This window comes from Copadichromis virginalis, linkage group LG9 (genome assembly GCF_057382275.1).
Source record: "Copadichromis virginalis isolate Kocher_CV1m ecotype Utaka linkage group LG9, C_Virginalis_male_GT1.1, whole genome shotgun sequence".
NCBI lineage: Eukaryota > Metazoa > Chordata > Actinopteri > Cichliformes > Cichlidae > Copadichromis > Copadichromis virginalis.
This window is the reverse complement of record NC_140626.1, coordinates 26,708,470-26,725,918: the sequence shown is the minus strand read 5'-3', so window position 1 is coordinate 26,725,918 and position 17,449 is coordinate 26,708,470. Positions and strand designations below refer to the sequence as shown.

The 17,449-nt window shown below is 42.3% G+C and overlaps 1 protein-coding gene across 1 annotated transcript; it reads right to left on the bottom strand.

Moving 5' to 3' along the window:
- Nucleotides 1–210: 210 nt before the first annotated feature.
- Nucleotides 211–16,515, bottom strand: LOC146702031 (cysteine-rich secretory protein LCCL domain-containing 1-like). The gene is made up of 15 exons (XM_085468517.1): nucleotides 16,177–16,515; nucleotides 15,261–15,631; nucleotides 9,407–9,525; nucleotides 7,733–7,865; nucleotides 7,520–7,635; nucleotides 7,271–7,371; nucleotides 6,990–7,184; nucleotides 6,286–6,346; nucleotides 6,133–6,199; nucleotides 5,800–5,930; nucleotides 5,649–5,692; nucleotides 5,480–5,552; nucleotides 5,325–5,400; nucleotides 5,061–5,194; nucleotides 211–2,121 (listed from the first exon to the last, which is right to left on the bottom strand). The coding sequence occupies exons 2-15, from the start codon at nucleotides 15,519–15,521 to the stop codon at nucleotides 2,070–2,072; spliced, it is 1,563 nt and encodes a 520-aa protein (XP_085324643.1). The 5' UTR covers nucleotides 15,522–15,631; nucleotides 16,177–16,515; the 3' UTR covers nucleotides 211–2,069.
- Between the last annotated feature and the right edge of the window lie 934 nt (nucleotides 16,516–17,449).

Sequence of the window (17,449 nt, the reverse complement as noted above, 5' to 3'; positions counted from 1 at the left end):
ACAATTTTAGGGCAGTGGATCAAAAGTTTATTCCATATTATTTGGGTAATTTGGGTTGGGTGAACCTATTAATTATAAAAATTCCTATGTGCAGTCACCAGGTATATACACCTGCTCATTAATGTAATGAATTAGCTCAATTCATTTATGCATGTAGACACGGTTAGGACGACCCAGTGAAGTTCAAATCAAGCATCAGAATGAAGAAAAGGGATTTCAGTGACTTTTAATGTGTCATGGTTATTGGTGCATGATGGACTCAGATGTTGGTCTGAATGTTTAAGAAACTGCTGATCAGCTGGGATTTCCCCACACAAACATCTGTAGGATTTACAGAGAATGGTGACATAAATAATATCCAGAGAGTGGCAGCTCCTTAGGTGAAAATGCCTTGTTGATGTCAGAGGTCAGAGGTGAATGGGCAGATTGCTGAAGGAAGGAAACAGTAACTCAAATAATCACTTGTTACAACCAAGGTATGCAGAAGTGCACAAGTTGAACACAAGATGTGCTACAGCAGCAGAAGACCACACCGGGGGGGGGGGAAGTCTATCTGCTAAGAACAAGAAACTGAGGATACACTTTAAACAGGCTGTGATATTTGAATGGTAGGCTCTGAATTTGGTGTAAATAACATGAAAACATCCAGTTCATACTGGTGGTGTAATGGTGTGGGGGATTTTTCTCAACCAAATGAGAATCACTTAAACACAAGAGTCTACCTGAGTATTTTAGCTGACCGTTTCCAGCCCTTTGTGACCACAGTGTACCCATTTTCTCCTCCCAGCAGGATAACACACCATGGCACATCATCTCAAACTGGATTCTTGAACATGACAATGATTTCACGGTATTCAAATGGCATCCATCATAACCAGATCTCAATCCACTAGAGCACCTTTGGGATGTTGGGAAACAGGAGATTTGCATCATGGATGCACAGATAAAACATTAGCAGCTGCTGCGTCATGCTATCGTGTCAATATGGACTAAAAACTGTGAGGATTGTTTCCAACACCATGTTGAGTGGAGCTAGTTTTGAAGGCAAATGGGGTTCAACTCAGGACAATCAATGTATAATGCAAACAGCTTTTTAAATCAAGTTAACTTTAACAGACTTAAAATGGAAAAAGAAAGTGGCTAATAGAAATGTGTGGTCATTCTGTTGTTTTATTGCAAAATGAACTTTTCCTAACAATCCCAAGTTAGGAAAATCTAGACGCAAGGAAAACAGAGATGAGAATAGAGTTGCTTGCCCATTGTAACGACTACAGCTTAAAAGAAAGCATATTTTATACTGCACGACATACTGTATGAGATTTTTAAGACGTATTTTTGTTTCTCTGTATCAGTGTCAAAAACGATTACTAACTGGGCATCATTTTTCTTTGGAGCAACGACATCCGGTAAAATAAAATTCAAAATGAAAGGTGAATGGTGAACCCCGGAGAGATGAGCATACTTCCCGACCTGCAGGTAGTTTGAACTAAACCACATTTTCTGGAAAATTACAAAGAAATTTATCGAACAGGTGATCACAGCAACAATACTTAAAACATATAGCAGCATCCTTTACAAGTTATAATGATATAGTGTCTAACCATACAAAAATAAATGAATAACAAATTTCCCCAATCCAGAAGTACAAAATGTAGCAAAAGCACCAATAAATGTGCCAGACTTAATATAAAAGTGATATTATCTCTGAAGTGCCATTATAAGGTCATATAATACATTTCTATAATTAATATTCATACACAGATATTTGCTACAAAGGCAATACAAATGTAATACTATATTAACAAATTTGTACAACAAAGTAATCAGCAATATTTACAGTTTTTAACATTTCCTGCTAAAGCTGACAAAAACTCATGGTTCTCATTGCGTGCATGTCAAGTTTCTTTTTTGTTGCTGGGCTTCCGTTGCCATAGTGACAACCTCTAACCCGTGTAGTGTAGGAAAGCCAGAAACATTTCAGTCATTGAGTTTGACAACATGGCTTGATTACCACCTTTTCAACAGCACAAGTGCGATTTTCTGTTTGGTGAAGCTGCCCTCTGGGGCTCTCAAATCACAGCGAACACCCGGAACGCCTTCCCTCCGGGAGGGTTTTGAAGGCTGCGGGGAAGGAGAACAACAAGAGGGAGAGTGAGTCTGGGTGCTGCATGTGTCAGATACAGAACATGTCCCAGCCTACATGACAGACACACACAAACAGATCGACTGGTTTTGTGGAGAAATGTCCGTGGCGGTGTGCTGTCTGACGTTCTGATGACAGACAGCACACAAACAGATGGAGGCTGAAGTTCAGTGAAAAAAAAAACAGGTAAACCACCCATTAATACACAAACACGAGGAACTTCATGTGGTCACCCAGCAAAGACAGACATGTTGTAAAGGTAAGGGACACAGATAAGTGATGGGCAGACGTCAGGTATCTTAGCAGAGTGACAAAGATAAATTAAGTGGCGACAGGCATGGTAAGAGCAAGGAGATGAAAAGGAGGAGGAAAGGGCTTTGAATGAATGAGGCTGTGAATGCAAGTCTCCCCTCTACATAGGTCATGGGAAGTGTAGTGATTCTGCAGACCACAGTAGGGGCAATTTAATTTCTCTTAAAACCTGGAACAGACTACACTGTATCTAGGTCACTTTGAAGAGTGGCTGGTATGAACCTGTGGCCTTAATATTGTTGCAAGGTGGTGCAGCATAAATTCAACACAAGCTTTCACCTTATTAGCATAGCAATACCTTAGCTTGCAGGAGAATTTAATAACAGCTATCTCAAATTTTATATCAGAGACACTTTGAGTCTTCAGACTCAAAGATCACATCTGCTGATTCTTCTACATTCAGAAGACAGCGTTACACAGCACAGATTTGAATTTGTTTGAGTACTTTATAGGCCACTTTAAGCTTCTTAACATTCCAACAGCCACCGTAAAAACCAGTGATATCTCTTGTTTCCTACTCTGTGTTAGCACATGGCACCAAACAAGGTAATCTACTCTCAACCCTCTTCGTCGGATTAGACAAATGAAAAATGTTGGGGCAGTATAAGCAGATGTACACCCCTATGTCGACGATGAAGTGCTCTATTTGCAAACTAGCTGAGGCGTTTCATCTTATGTATATTGCTGTCCTTGGCTGTGGCATTGTTAAAGCTGGAGTGAGAAGCTGTTACATATACATGACCAGCTGTTACATCTGAGCACTCGCCAAGTGGGTTCACAGAGTGCTGATTAAACCATGTAAATGGATGTGTATTTTCCAGTATACCAGAGTTTTGAATCTGGCATCTGTGGTGACATTCCCATGCTGGCACTCCAGTAGAGATGAATTTTGTATTATCAAAAAAATAACCGGTTTGCCAAAACTAAAAGAAGGGAGAAACCACAGAGCAGGATAGAAAAGAATATATCAGCTCAGTGTGGTAGAAACACCCAAAGAAAAGGAAAGTTTCTGGTGCTCTAGACAGAAAAGGAACTCGTTCAGAGAAAGAATTAGTGTCTAAAAAAGATGTTTATAATAAGTTATTAACTATTGTCAGCTGTGTTTATGTAATTATTCTTGCTGCCAGAAGGGGGAGACAAAAACAACAGAGACGCTAGATGTTCTTTATATGCTAAAAATTGGTCATTTCAGCTTCTTACTATTGCTGGTTGCTAATGCGGATGTAAGCATTAGCAACCAGCATTGTGGGTGAGTAAAAGATTACAAACAGGCCATTCCAGCCCATTGTTAGCTGACTGCCAAGCAATGTGACGGCATTATAACATATCACACCTAATTTAACTTTTATGGATATAAATGATGTTTTTGTTCTGAAATTAAAATGACACAATGTTTTTACAAGATGTTATAGCTGCATAATTGCTGAAACAGATTATTTTAATTAATTGCTAGGCAACATGATGATGTCATAATATTTGATATAGGTAAGAACTTTCAGAGGACTAAGATAAACCTGTGTGCAAAGTTTGGTCGCTCAACTCCTGTTGGTCCAAGAGGAGTTGAGAGACAAAGAAACAAACACAGACAGAAATTTCTTTGCAGATATTTGTTGTCTGTGCTACATATATTTCATCTTTTTAGCTTTTGTGATGCTGGCTACTTTTCAGCTGTATTATATTTAATAAATATTCAGCAACACAGCAACTTCAAATGCAGCAAGTCAGCTTGTCGGTGATGACGACTTCTCTTTCTATACCATGTAGCAAATTAGAGCAATCGAACGCCATTTCACAGATTCATTTAGATTACAAGTGACCGTACAAGTAACCAGATCCGTTTCTACCAAATAAATGAGATGTTTTACACATAAATCCTTCATAAATCCTTGCAGCTTCTTTCCTCAACCTGATTTGCATTAATTCATCCACTTTCCTGTTAGAACCAAGCAAGAAAATTGTCTAAAATCTGATTCAGTATTGACCCCCTTTGAGATAAATGGTAACAAGACCCCGTTTCCTCGGTTACACGCATTAACTTTTTATTTCTGTCCTTTTTAATTTTTCTGTTTAACTATATTAAGCTTTAAATCCTTGTCTATTGGTCGTCCTTTTTGACCTACTACCAGAAAGCAAACCACGTCTAGAACTACACGAAGATGCACTCCTCTTGTGTACACTAATTGCCAAGCAATTCATTATTTTAAACTACAAGAATGCAAATGACTCTACCACGTGCACTGCATACAGGATGTAACTGCCTGCATCTTCAAATGATTAGGTCCAGAAGGAGAGGAGAGTAGATACCTGAGAGGCATTGATTTCTTACTGCTCCACTCTGGGTGCAAGTGCATTAACCTCTTCACTTTCCTGTCATGTATTAAGGCTGAATGCTGACACGGGACCAGTAAACCCCCCCCAAAACAATATATCTATATTGGTATTATAAAACAGAGATAGGATACTGTTATGCATTATTTATTTTGTCCTTCTTTTATTGTGTATATAACTATTTTCCATCTATCTATCTATCTATACACATATATATTTATTTATTTTATTATTTATTTTCCCCTCTTATAAGATTGTGAGGTTAGTCATCCAATACCTCTCTGAGGAAATGCCATTCTGGTACGAGGCGATGTAGTGTTTTCGCTTGTCCACTGGCATCACATCGATGTAACCACCCACATCGTTCCTGATGACTCCAGTGTGGACGGCCGCTCGACATATACTGGACTTCTACAGGAGCATGCAAGAGGAAGGAAAACATGTCAGAAATGTTCATTCATTTCTGTCTCTAAAATGCTGACAGCCCCAAAGTAGTGTGAATTAGTGTCTGACAAGTTCAGCTTCAAAAACAGGGACTTACATCAGAGTATATTCTGGTACCGATCACTCTGGATATGTGAGGATTCTCTTCTACACAGTTTCTCGGGCAGTATAACCTAAGACGAATGATGAACAGACATGATGCTAGGCAGCTCTGATAACCAGAGAGAGTGTGCGATACAGGGAGGTGCATACCTTGGACAGTGTTTTACAGGCCTTTCGTATGGACACAGTTGTGCAACTGTGGTTTCACATGTGATGGCTTTGACTGTAAGAAGGAAACACAGCGGGTGTCGGCAAAGCCCATAATGAGAAGCTGGAAACAAATGACAACATATCTACATGCACAGCATGACAGACTAACCTGTCACTCTGGAGACTGTGAAGGAGTTAGCACTTTGATATTTTCTGTCAAGGGGAAAATGAATACAGCAACATTAGATGTTATTATTTCTATTCACTTTCATTATATTTAACTATCAGTTGTCATTGGTGTAAATTTATTGCCGTCTCACCCAAGTGACTGGACGCCATTCTTGTAGGATTTGATAAAAAAGTCCTTTCTTCCTTGCCTTGTTACATCCATCCATCCTCCATCATTATCTATGACACCAGCATGTAGACCAGCTCTGCACACACTGGATTGCTGCAATAAAAGAGATAAAAAGAGACACCATTTATACTGTATTTAGTAAGAAATTTGGATAAATAAGCACTAAGACGTATCCTCAAAGTACAAAACATCTTTTTCCCCAAAGCTTCATCTTGCACACCTCGTGAAAAGACACTGAAGCGTCCAAATCTTTTTTAATCTTCCCTCAGAGTACACTAGCTACATGTACACTCACCATTTCATAGTACACTGTGCCAACTACTTTTCCTGTAGCATCTAGGCATCCAGCTGGGCACTCGTATCTGTGTGTCAATGCAAAAATAACCATGTGAATATGTGAACTGTACATTCTGCACCGCACCCTATTAATGCTTCGCCTTCACTGTACCTATTGCATGTTGTTCCTTTGCACTGATCCCGAAGCTTAGTGTCACAGGTCACTAGCTGGGCTGTAACACATAAACACAGAGGTCTTTGAGTTCTCCTGCAGGAAACAGCATGTGTGAACTAGCGGCTCCGATGCAGATGACTAGTTCCTAAAAGACTCAAGTGGAGACGCTTCAAGAATAAAAGACAAGAATTCAGGTTCAGGGTGGTCAGCAAAACTAGAGGATGTGTCTCATCTTACAAGCACAGGCCTTAATGTGCTGCAGAGAGGAAGCCATTTAAAAACCACAGCGAGCCGCTCTCACCCCTCAACACTTCTCAGCAAGCCAAAAACAAACACACACTCAGGGGCTCATGCTAAAATAGACCTCCCCTCTCTGCTCCAAAGAGTGACTTGCAATATTGAGTAGACTCCAGAAAGTGCCAGGGTTAATCATGGAGATGACAGATAAGGACTATACAGCATCAAAGCAATTTAAGATAAATTGCAAGAAAAATATTTAAGGTCAAAGTCTACTTCTTGCACTTATTATTCAGTATCGCTAGCTCAATACTGAGCAAGCAGCTACAGGTTTCCTTTTTCTTTTGCAGCACATATTGTCCTCCACTTCCACTCTCTGCACCTCCCAGACCTAAAACCATATTGTACACCCCCCATTTCGAGAGGAAACCTGATCCAAAATAAACAGTCAAATGGCAGCTTACACATCTGCTGTGTGTTGACCATTTCATTCTTCTGCAGGTCCTCTGCGGGGGGCTGCGTAGGGGCTGGAGCGGGGAAACTGGGAGGCTCAGGTCTGGAGGCCCGAGCCCGGGGATTTGTGGTACGGGGGACCTCTGGTTCAATAAAGTTGTTCTCTTCAGTTTCCTCTTGCAGTGGATATGAATTGTCATCTTGCCCTTAAATAAAACAGAAATCAAGGCATGATAATGAGTTATTTGCACCGACTTCTGTCTCCCTCTCTCTATGTGTGGCTTTTTCTTACCTTTGTAGCAGAGGTTGTCTTTGCATCCTCCTCCATAGCTGGGGGGACAAGAAGAGCACGGGGTCCCATGTTTGTAAGGTGCATGGCCCCACCAGTTTCCCCTGTGCACATGAAACATCAAACAAAAACTACTGAACACAGACAAACCAGGACTGCTTTAACTACAAGTGATCGCTGTGATGTCACATCAAAACGGCCTGACACTATAATTAACTCTTCACAGTGCTGGTACACAACATATCTGCTTACTTCGGTGAATAGTTGCAGACAAGATAGACGGCTTTGGCCCAGATCTGCCCCCACACGTTCATGTTGTAACACAAGTTGATTGCACAGCCAATTCGACTGCTGGTAGCCCAGACAAGCTACAAAAGAAGGACAATACGGAGAAGCAGAAACAGATGACTTAAATGTTCTCATTGCACCTTTGTAAGGTTTCCAGAAGTCATGATCCATAGCTACCTGTGTGTAATGTGTGCAAACTGGGCCAGAGCACCTGAAGGGACAGTAGGGATTACACTCTTGAGGGTAAGGGAAGGAGTAGTCTTTCACTTCATCATACCAAGCCTGAACATGGGACGTGGGTGGACGATACCTGGAGAGATCAGTAAGCACATCTATGATTATAATGTTCCAAGCAACATATCTTGTGTCTTATGAGTCCTTTGGTGTAGATGTTGGCATTAAGCTCTTCACTGCTCACTACAACTGTCTTTTTAAGTCTTGTAATATACTGTATAAGCTCTCAGTGCTCAGATATTCAGTTATGTTAAAATGCATATATATATGTATATATATATGTATATGGTAAATATGGCCGAGCATTAGATAAGCAGTGCTTGATTTGTTTTGACACAAGAACTCTGAGGCAAGCACACTTAATAAACCCATGTAGTGCCACCTATAGTTATCATCCACTGGCAAACAGAGTGCTCTAACTGAAAATCAACATTTGTGCTCAGTAACCAAGGACACTGATCTGGCACCAGGTGTTGCCAGTTAATCTGATTAGAATTAAGCAGACATCTCGACTGTGGAGTGATATGATTAGATGCAGAACAAGCGTCTCTTGTGTGAAGCAGCGCTGTTTTCTGGAGCTCTGCAGGAGACTGAGTGAAATAAAGGAGCAAAGAAATCTGTGTTAAGTCTGAGTCCACTCGCATATATGCCACAGTGTGTGTTTGACGTCTCATTCGCAGCAGGTAAATGCCAGTCATGGGTAACATATTGTACACTCGCCGGCCACCTTATTACTTGTGAATGTTCAAGTGCTTGTTAATGCAAATGTCTTATCTGCCAATCAGAATAGAGAAACAGGGTGATTTAAGAGACTTTGGACGTGGCATGGTTTTCCGTGACAGGCTGCTTGGAATATTTCAGAAATTGCTGATCTACTGGAATTTTCCAACACAACCCTATCTCTAGGGTTTGCAAAGAAAGGTCCAAAAACCAGAAAATATCCAGTGAGCAGCAGTTCTCTGTTCAAAAATGCCTGTTTGATGCCAGAGGTCAGAAGAGAGCAGCCAGGATGCTTTGAGCTGACAGGAATGCAACAGTAACTCAAATAACCACCTGTTACCAACAACGTAGGCAGAGCAGCATCTCTGAACGCACAGCACATCAAAACCTTGAAGCAGATGGGCTACAACAGTAGAGGACCACACTGGGTGCCACCCCTGTCAGCTAAGAACAGGAAACAGAGGCTACAATTCACACAGGCTCGCCAACATTGGACAATAGAAGAAAAACTTTGTCTGACCTGATAAGTCTTGATTTCTGCTGTGTCTGGTGTTAAATGGTGGTGTAAATAACACAAAAGCATAGAGCCGTCCTTGCTTCCATCAACAGTTCAGTCTGCTGGTGGTGTAATGTTGCGTTGATATTTTCCTTGGACACTTCGAGCCCTTTAGTATCAACTGAACGTTGTTTAAATGTCAGCCTGCCAGAGTACTGTTGCTGACCATCCGAGTGACTTCATTGTATCCAAACAGCCTCGATCATCACCAGATTTTTATACTACAGCTTACTTGGTCACTTAAAGTAGAACAGAGCACTTTGAAAACCTTTTGAAGTCTCCAAACTTATTTAATTTTAGTGTTTGATAGCATAAACTGTCTGTAATAACAGATTATTTACCTTCCCCAGTGTGCCCCCAGATTCTGTCCAATCTGCGGCAGCAAGCCGGCGGGACCGTGCTCCCACAGACACGTCTCTGCCCACTCCTCTGCAGTACGTTCCAACTCTGTGTCCCACACCTGCACGAGGCGAGATGGAGAAATGAGTTTCCTGGATTATAAAAGTAACAAAATGGTGATAAAATGCATAAACCAGTTCAATGTGTTATAGGGTAAAGGAGCTTAGAGAAACACTGCTCTGTGGTCAGTAACATGAGGGGAAATAGCACACCATTTCAACCTATGATGATAAGGAAGAGAAACTAGGAGCTGCTGCTGCTGCAGTAAAGCTTTTTGCCTTTCTTACTTCAACTCAGCTGACTTTTCTTGGAAGTTGGAAGTTTTGGAAGTCGTGGAAGTTTAAAAAAAAAAAAAAAAAAAAAAGGGGGGGGGGGGTTTAGTAATAACTTCCATATGTCTCTAGTGAGATGACTGGGTACATGCTTTTGTTTCACTTTCCCTCTGTGAGTTGCCCTCTCAGTCAAGTTTAGCTCTGGTTGGATACTAAGGGATCGTATTCCCATTCTGGGGTTTTCTGGGAATGCAAAGAGTGTCCTTCCTCCCTGCTGACCTATATTCTACTATAAAAATGCTAGAAAAACACCAACTGTACTTCCTCTGAAGGACGGCGTGTGTTCGTTTACTCCCAGTTCCAGTGTGGGATGACTTGTATAACAGGTTTCTGCCAGAAAGTCTATTAGTTGATGGGCATTAGTGGGTGTGAGCGCATGTATTAGTAGTATATGGGTGAAGGTGTCAGAAATATTTGCATTTCACACGTTGGGGCCTGGAATTCAGCTTACCTTCACTGAAATCTCATCCACTAACCATACTAAAATAACCCCCCTCAACTTCCACCAACCACCTCCACTGTCCGTCCCTCTAGAAACAACTGCCCCGCACACCTACTTAGCAACAGGATGTCTGGCAGTGCTGCAAATTAACTCTTAACTCCGAGCAGTTTCTTCAGCTGTTTCTTCCCGTTAAACGAATTTGTTAAAAATCAGCGATGCCAACGTGATACTGCAGAGCGGAATGTCAGTTTTTAAAACAGAGCCTTGTGGGAAGGTTACATAACTGAACAAACACATAAAAATTCATCGTCAATAGAAGGATGCAGAGTTACAGCAACCTCTCCTGCGGTTGCCTGTGGTCGTTCTTGTACAATAAGGTCAGATGTTGAGTGACAGACGCGGGGCTAAAACAGGAATGAGAATTTGTTTACCTGAAACCCTATCTGCGCTCAGACGTGACCTCTGCTTGCAGTGAGCCGCAAATAAATGTCGGTGTTGCCTTATCTGTTGCGTATCCCTTTTTTTGGCAGGATAATGGAGACCAGTCAACTCTAGTTTGATTTATATCTGCATATTTTCCCTTTGATTCTTCTCAAAGAATGACATCCTTGTGCAAAAAAAAAAAAAAAAAAAAAAAAAAAAAAAGACTGATAAGCAGTGAAATACAGTATGCAGTGCTAAATTGGTGGTTCTGTGTCTTAAAACATTTTACTGTGACCGCAACTACAATAGGCTTCAAGCCTGAAAAAGAACCCAAAATTCTGGCTGCAGCTTCTCGGAGCTCTTGGAGATTACAGTTTGTATCACAAAGACGTGATGTGCGATGATCTCGAGGCACGTCTTAAATAATGATAAAATAAGCGGCACCGTCCAGCTGAGAAACTCATTCCACTGTCCTGAAAAGTTGCAGTGAAAGCAGGTTGAGAAAATGTTGACCGAGACACATATTTTTCAGCTGTTGAGTCTGTACAGAGTACAGCTGGCTTGTCAAGCTGCTGCTGTTTGCACAGTTCGCCCAGCAGGGGAGGCCTTGTAACCGCGAACCACCCCGCCCACCACCCACTTCGACCACAGTTCCGCGGGGCCGTAAAGAAAAACACCTCCTCTGCTTGAGTCTTTCAGCGCCATGCACACTGCATTGTTTATTTCGCTTAACACTTCATTTGTGGCAGTTTTTTTTTTTTCTGATTCTATTCCAAAGGCCCAGAGGGCTACTTCCTTTGCAAGTGTGAGTTTCCTGCTCATAATCAATGGTGCATGCTGAATAATACTGAAAAGCAGGGAACAGACATGGGAATTGGGAAACCAAAGCTGGGGAAAAAGAAAACAGAAGGCGTGATATGATTTGGTGAGAACAATGGGATGCAAATGGGTAACTTAATTTACAGCAATACAAATCTTAACGGTATAGCAACAATAGTCAACAACAAGGGAAAAATAATAAGACAAATTAAAGGAAAGATGTGTATCCTCAGTTTGTGTAAATGTGTCTCTGCTCATTTTTATACCCATGCCGTTCTTTATTCTATCACACATTACTGAGTCGTCATTGGAGTCAATGGTCCAAAAAGTTTTATGATGACATTCCCCGAAATATTTATGAAAAGTGCAATTGCAACCCATTCATAGTGAGCATTTGCAGGAAGAGCAATGTTTATAATCTTGGCATTATATTAAGCAAGTGTACTGAGAGCTTTGGACTCCCACAGCAATATATGCAGCTTGAGATGGCATGCAATTATTCATGCAGTGCATTCTAGCTCCCACCAGCTCATATCAAAGTTCCCGGGGCTGACCACTGTTTGAATGTTGTCGCCGAGCAAACACCATTATCTCCCTATTATTGTGCTGTAACAGGGGGCATGGTTTGAGCAACAATGCAAAGCAAATCATTGCTGGGTGAGAAAATCGCATTTGCAAAATTGCAGAAGGAGTTACGCAGCCAGTGTTTTGCAGATGAACCAAATGACAGGAAGCCGTTTCAACAGACGGAATTGCGAGCTGGCCAAACCGTAGCTCGAAACGCATGACAGGCGTTGGAGGAGGCAGTGAAGGATGGCTTTCAGAGGTTCTACAGACTTTTAAAAAAAAGGCTGATGAGTCAGGACTGGATGGAAGGCCAAAGTGTTTTAAGTCAGCGTAGGGGAATGTTGGCCTCAGTTCATGGCATTGTCTAGAGGATAAAAGAGCACTTGGATGACCTCCGTAAATCACCCCCCCCCCCTCAAAAAAAAAAATCCTCTGAACAGGTGGTTTGAAGGATGTGCCAATAAGCGTAACGGCTCAAGTTTCACAAAAAGGAATCGGAAAGTATTTTCAATAAGTCAGGGAATGCCAAAGACAATCAAACACAGGGGATGCTCTCCAAACCTGTCCATCTCTGTCACCAAACAGTGCCACTGCAGGCTGTGGTCATAGCTCCTTAAATGTTTTTATAGACAATGCTATTTGGACTCCAACGAGAGTGCCACTTGTTTTCGGCAACCAGTGCAGGTGAGGTCCCAAGAGAGCATATTTTCCGTTATTTTGTCTTTTAGGCTTTGCAGGAGTTTTAAAGTAGTTTTAAGTTTTAAAGTTTTAAAGGAGTTTTATAAGTAATTCAGGGTGGATTGTTCCAAATTACTGTACATAGGATTTACTGGATGTGCTTTAAGCACCTGTGGCAGATGCTCTCTTCCCCACGCCTTGTGATTGAGCAAACCTGCAATAAAAAACAGACACACACACACACACACACACACACACACACACACTGGAGGGAATTCATCTCCGGGCTGGTGTATGACTTCTGAACCATCCAGTGCAAGAAACATTGCATCAGATGCTCGTCCATATAGCCGTAGACATTAACCCAGTGAAAATGTATTATCCTGCTTTTTTATTGTTTTGTTATTGTGCTTCTTTGGTTTTTTTAAACATATTACGCATCAATGATTTAAAAGGCTCGACATTTGGCAGCAGAACCCATTCATTTATCATCCATTGCTAACATCACTGTAACCTCAGACCTGAGCGCAGACCAGCAAAGCCAAGTTAAACATCAAGGCAGGTGGGGCTCTTTCTCCCAGGATGCCATTTGTTTGTCTTACAGGGCTTCAAACGCTGACACGTCTCTGTTTATACCTGCGGGGTCAACATTTGAGTGAGCGGCAGAAACGCGGTCCTCCTACCGAAGCTTTGTGGACCGCTACAGAGTGTGAATGCTCATCCGGGGAATTTTTTGGGCCTCTGTCTTGGATAATGACAGAATGGGAACGGAGCCACAGGGATAAGGGAGAGGGGAGGCAGAAAGAGAGAGAGAGGGAGGGCAAGAAAAAGAAGCCGATAAGGGGGAGGAAAGAGGGGGATTTGAATTGATCTTATCTCTGAGTCTCTGTCATGATTGCCACAGAGGGTCACTCGGGTTGTGGTTTAATACAATGGCAGACAATAACAGAGCTGATGGGCAAATGGTTATGTGTGCGGATGTGTGTGTGTGTGTCTGCATGCCTGAGTGTGTCAGGAGAGCAGGAGAGCATGTCTATGAAGTCTTCCAGTACAGTGAAGTTGTGAGGTTTCTGAAAGGTGACAGCAGTTCAACACGGACCAAAGGAAAATCGGAGGAGTACGGAGCACCCTTTTAAAAATAAAGGGCTAAAAATCACCAAAAGACCTGCTCTACATATGACCTGAACAGCTTTTGTCTGAAACACACTGACATCTACAAAACCGCACATGAGATTTCGGTGCCTATTCTTGCATGCTGCCGTCTCTCCTAACTGCGTGCCCCTTCAGAGTTTTTTTTCCTTTTTGCTCATTTCCTCTTTTCTCCCCTTCACTTCAGTTACTTTGACACCTGTTTTGCGATGCTTTCTCTCTCTCCATCTGTCTCATGCTGCCTCCTCTTCCTATTTAAAAAAACTCTTTTATGATGTTTTTTTTTTGTTTTTTGTTTTTTTACACCTGTATTTCACTTCATCTTGCATTTCTTGCTAACTTTCATTCTCCTTCACCTCACATACTCTTGTTGCTTGCCTTTCCATATTTCACCCCTGGGTGCCCCTGCAGCTAAGAAAAAAAAACAAAAAAAAAAAAAACAGCCAAGTGTAACAGGAGACAGTAGAAAAGAGCTGTGTGCTGCTGGCTCAGCATTTCTCCACTAGCGTGGGCCTTAACCAAAAGCCAGCCTGGCTGAGCGTCACACACACACACACACACACACACACACACACACACACACACACACACACACACACGGTCCTCAAGTCCAACCTCTCAATTATACAATTACACAGTCCAGCAACTGCCCCCAGCAGGAACTGTTTATTTGCCTTTACCACAGAATAATACTGCCTTTTGTTCCATAGCTCTTTAAGCGTGGATGAAAAGATGATAAAATCTCATTACTTTCTGCACATTGCATTGATTTTTACCCTTTTAACTATTGCAGGCAATGCGCTGTAGTGGTCAAGCTGCGCCTACACACGTAGTGCTTGTGGAAAAGTTTCAGATTTGTGGATTGCTAAGTTTCAGAAGGTGTGCTATCCCCAGTGTGTGTTTAGTGAGGGGAGTGGGGGCAGGGGCAGCTGGTAAATCGAGCCCCGGTGCCGTGCTCAGATTCTAATTACACTGTGAAAAGTGATCTGGCACTGTACATACACGTGATGGCCAAAGGATAAAGTCAAACAAATCTCTTACCATGAGTAAAAGAAAACAACAGAGAAAAAAAAACATTGGAGAAATGTGATCATTGGCAAGGTGGTGAACATTCTTCGCTTCTGGCAAAAATGACCAAAGTCACGTGGGTACAAAGTTAAGCGTGTGTGTGTCTCTTTGTGTTTGGGCTCATGTGTGAGGGTGCTTAGATGCTGGCATGCTGCAAGTGTGAGCCAAGTGGGACAAACGCCAGGCAGTCTGGTGACTGGGTCATTTCACTAAGCTATATGGGCCACAAATGTGCGAGAGTTCAGAAAAGGGTCAAAACATGCGTTAACTGCATGAACTACGAATCACCGAAGACGCACAGACAACACCTCCACCTACCATGTACTCCATGTTGGAAGCAGGAGGGTAAACTTGGCCTCTGAGCTTGTTGTGAAGGTCCAGGATGAGCTGAGCGTCGCTATCAGTAATGGCCCTCTTCCCCCTCTGTTTGGCCTCCCACCAGTCGCCGTCCTCGTCCAGATACTTGTCCAAAATCTGCTCCCAGCCTGTGGAGTTTGGAAGCATCACCATGGATGTTGTCGTCTGGAGCAGCAGGAGCAAGGACACGCCTCTCAGCCGGTGCAGGGACCCAAGCCTCATCCTTGGACACGCTGGTGATAACGATAAACTCGAGCAGGATGGATAGGGTTGAAAAATGTTTTTGTGCCAGCACAGACACACTTTGTCTACAATGTCAGCTGACAAGGACCCTGAAGGAGAGAGAGGGGGAGAGAAAGAAATGATAATTGGAAGCTTTGCAGTTGGAGTCCTGTATCAAATTTGCTGAATAACTTGGGTCAATATTGAACTTGGTGAGGACAGTGTGTTGGCTTGCAGGCACTTAGTCTGGTGCGCTGCCACAGGTAAGCTAATGGGGTTCAGTGAGGGTAAGCTGGCAGGCTGGGAATGACTAGTTTGGATTAAGCCTGGATTAAAGAAATCAATTTTTACAACTTTCCCCCTAAATCCAAACAATAAAAGGGAAGCTTTAGAAGGAAAGAACACAGCATTACAAATCACAGTAAACAGCACAGCTGCAATGAATGCAGTTAAGGGTACAGGACGGTGAATAATGTAGATTTGCTTTTACCAAGCCTGTATAAACACAGGCTCTCACTGAAAGTGTGTGTGCAAGCAAGGATGCTGACAGAAGCTGATATAACGAGCCAATATCTAATGGAAAATGTGAACAGTAATGCATATTAAAACAGAAATGGAGTGGTGTGATTTAGTGCAGACTTTGGAAATAATTTACCTTTAATGAATTGGAATGAAGCCCACTCCTTGAGGTTGTGACAGAGATCTGGCGATGAAACTTGTGTAGCAAGAAGAAGGGAAAAAAAATCCGCCTTCAGTTTGTGTTGCAGAGCTCAGGTGGAGCGGTGTGATGATTGTCGCTGGCCTCCATAGCACGTAAATCAAAGATGTGATGTGGTAGCTTCATTCGGTTTTCATCAGTTTGGGGGGGAAAGAGAAGAAGTAGAAAAAGAAGGTCGGTCTTTCTTCTTTCAGGATTTTTGCACCAAAGCCGCCAAAGCATCACTTATCCACATTTTATCCTAAACTTGCTGGGCTTCCAGAGAGCCGCCCCTGACCACGCCTCTCCTAACTTTGGAAACAGCTCACACCGCTTCATGGCGAGACCTCTGTGCGCTTCCGGGGCAGTGCGTGCATATTTCTTTCTCCAGTGATGCGGGCAGAAAGTAAACCTTATACTGTGAGACTCTAAAACGCACAAAAAAATCAGATAAACGTTTTGTTTATATTTATTGATTTTGACAATGAGGTTATAATGTTCGTGACGTCATTTAGTAGTTATACCACCTGATCGTTGATTGGCTCATCATTAGCGTTTTGCGATTTCAGCCTGGAAAGTGATTTTGTTCAAAACCGCATTAACTTAAATCAGATCTACCTCATCTTTGGGTCTCATTTTCCCAGGTCTGGCTGTTCACAGGTGGCTCTCTGTCTTCTTCTTCTTCTTCTTTTTTCTTTTTCTGAGGTGGGGGGGTTTGTAACTAGAAAACCAAGCCAAGCCGTGAACTTGTCGTCACTGTTTCCCCGCTCTCTCCTGCAACACAGACTGAATTCCATAATGGAAACAGGCACGTTTTGTCTTTTGTCATCTGGTCATTTTTTACTGGTAGCTATGGCACATGTGGAAACAGTAGACCTGGGTGTGTTTACCCCCCCTCTACCCGGACAGGCTTACTTTTCCACCAGGGGAGGCACAATGTTCTTGTGTTTTACAATAAACTGCAGGCCGGCCAAGACAAGCATGTGCAGCAGTTTTTCCCCTGCTCTCCTCCCCCCAACACTAAGCAAATCCCCTTGTTTCTATGACTCCTTGATGTTTTTAGCACTTACACATCAGGTGTATCAAGCACTACACAGAAAACTCAGCTATGTGTGGATGCCTATGAATTTGAAGTTGTAAGATTTATAATCTGTGCCAAATTTCACAACTGATGTATTATAAACAAATGTAACGCTGAGCAGGATACACGTTTGTGTATTAATAAGGTGTG

Coding starts and splice junctions, on each gene's coding strand:
- LOC146702031 (XM_085468517.1), bottom strand. CDS start 15,521: ATGAGGCTTGGGTCCCTGCACCGGCTGAGAGGCGTGTCCTTGCTCCTG. Junction 7,866..9,406: donor CTGGGGGCACACTGGGGAAG/GTAAATAATCTG, acceptor TGATCTCTCCAG/GTATCGTCCACCCACGTCCC. Junction 5,553..5,648: donor CACAGTCTCCAGAGTGACAG/GTTAGTCTGTCA, acceptor TCCTTCTTACAG/TCAAAGCCATCACATGTGAA.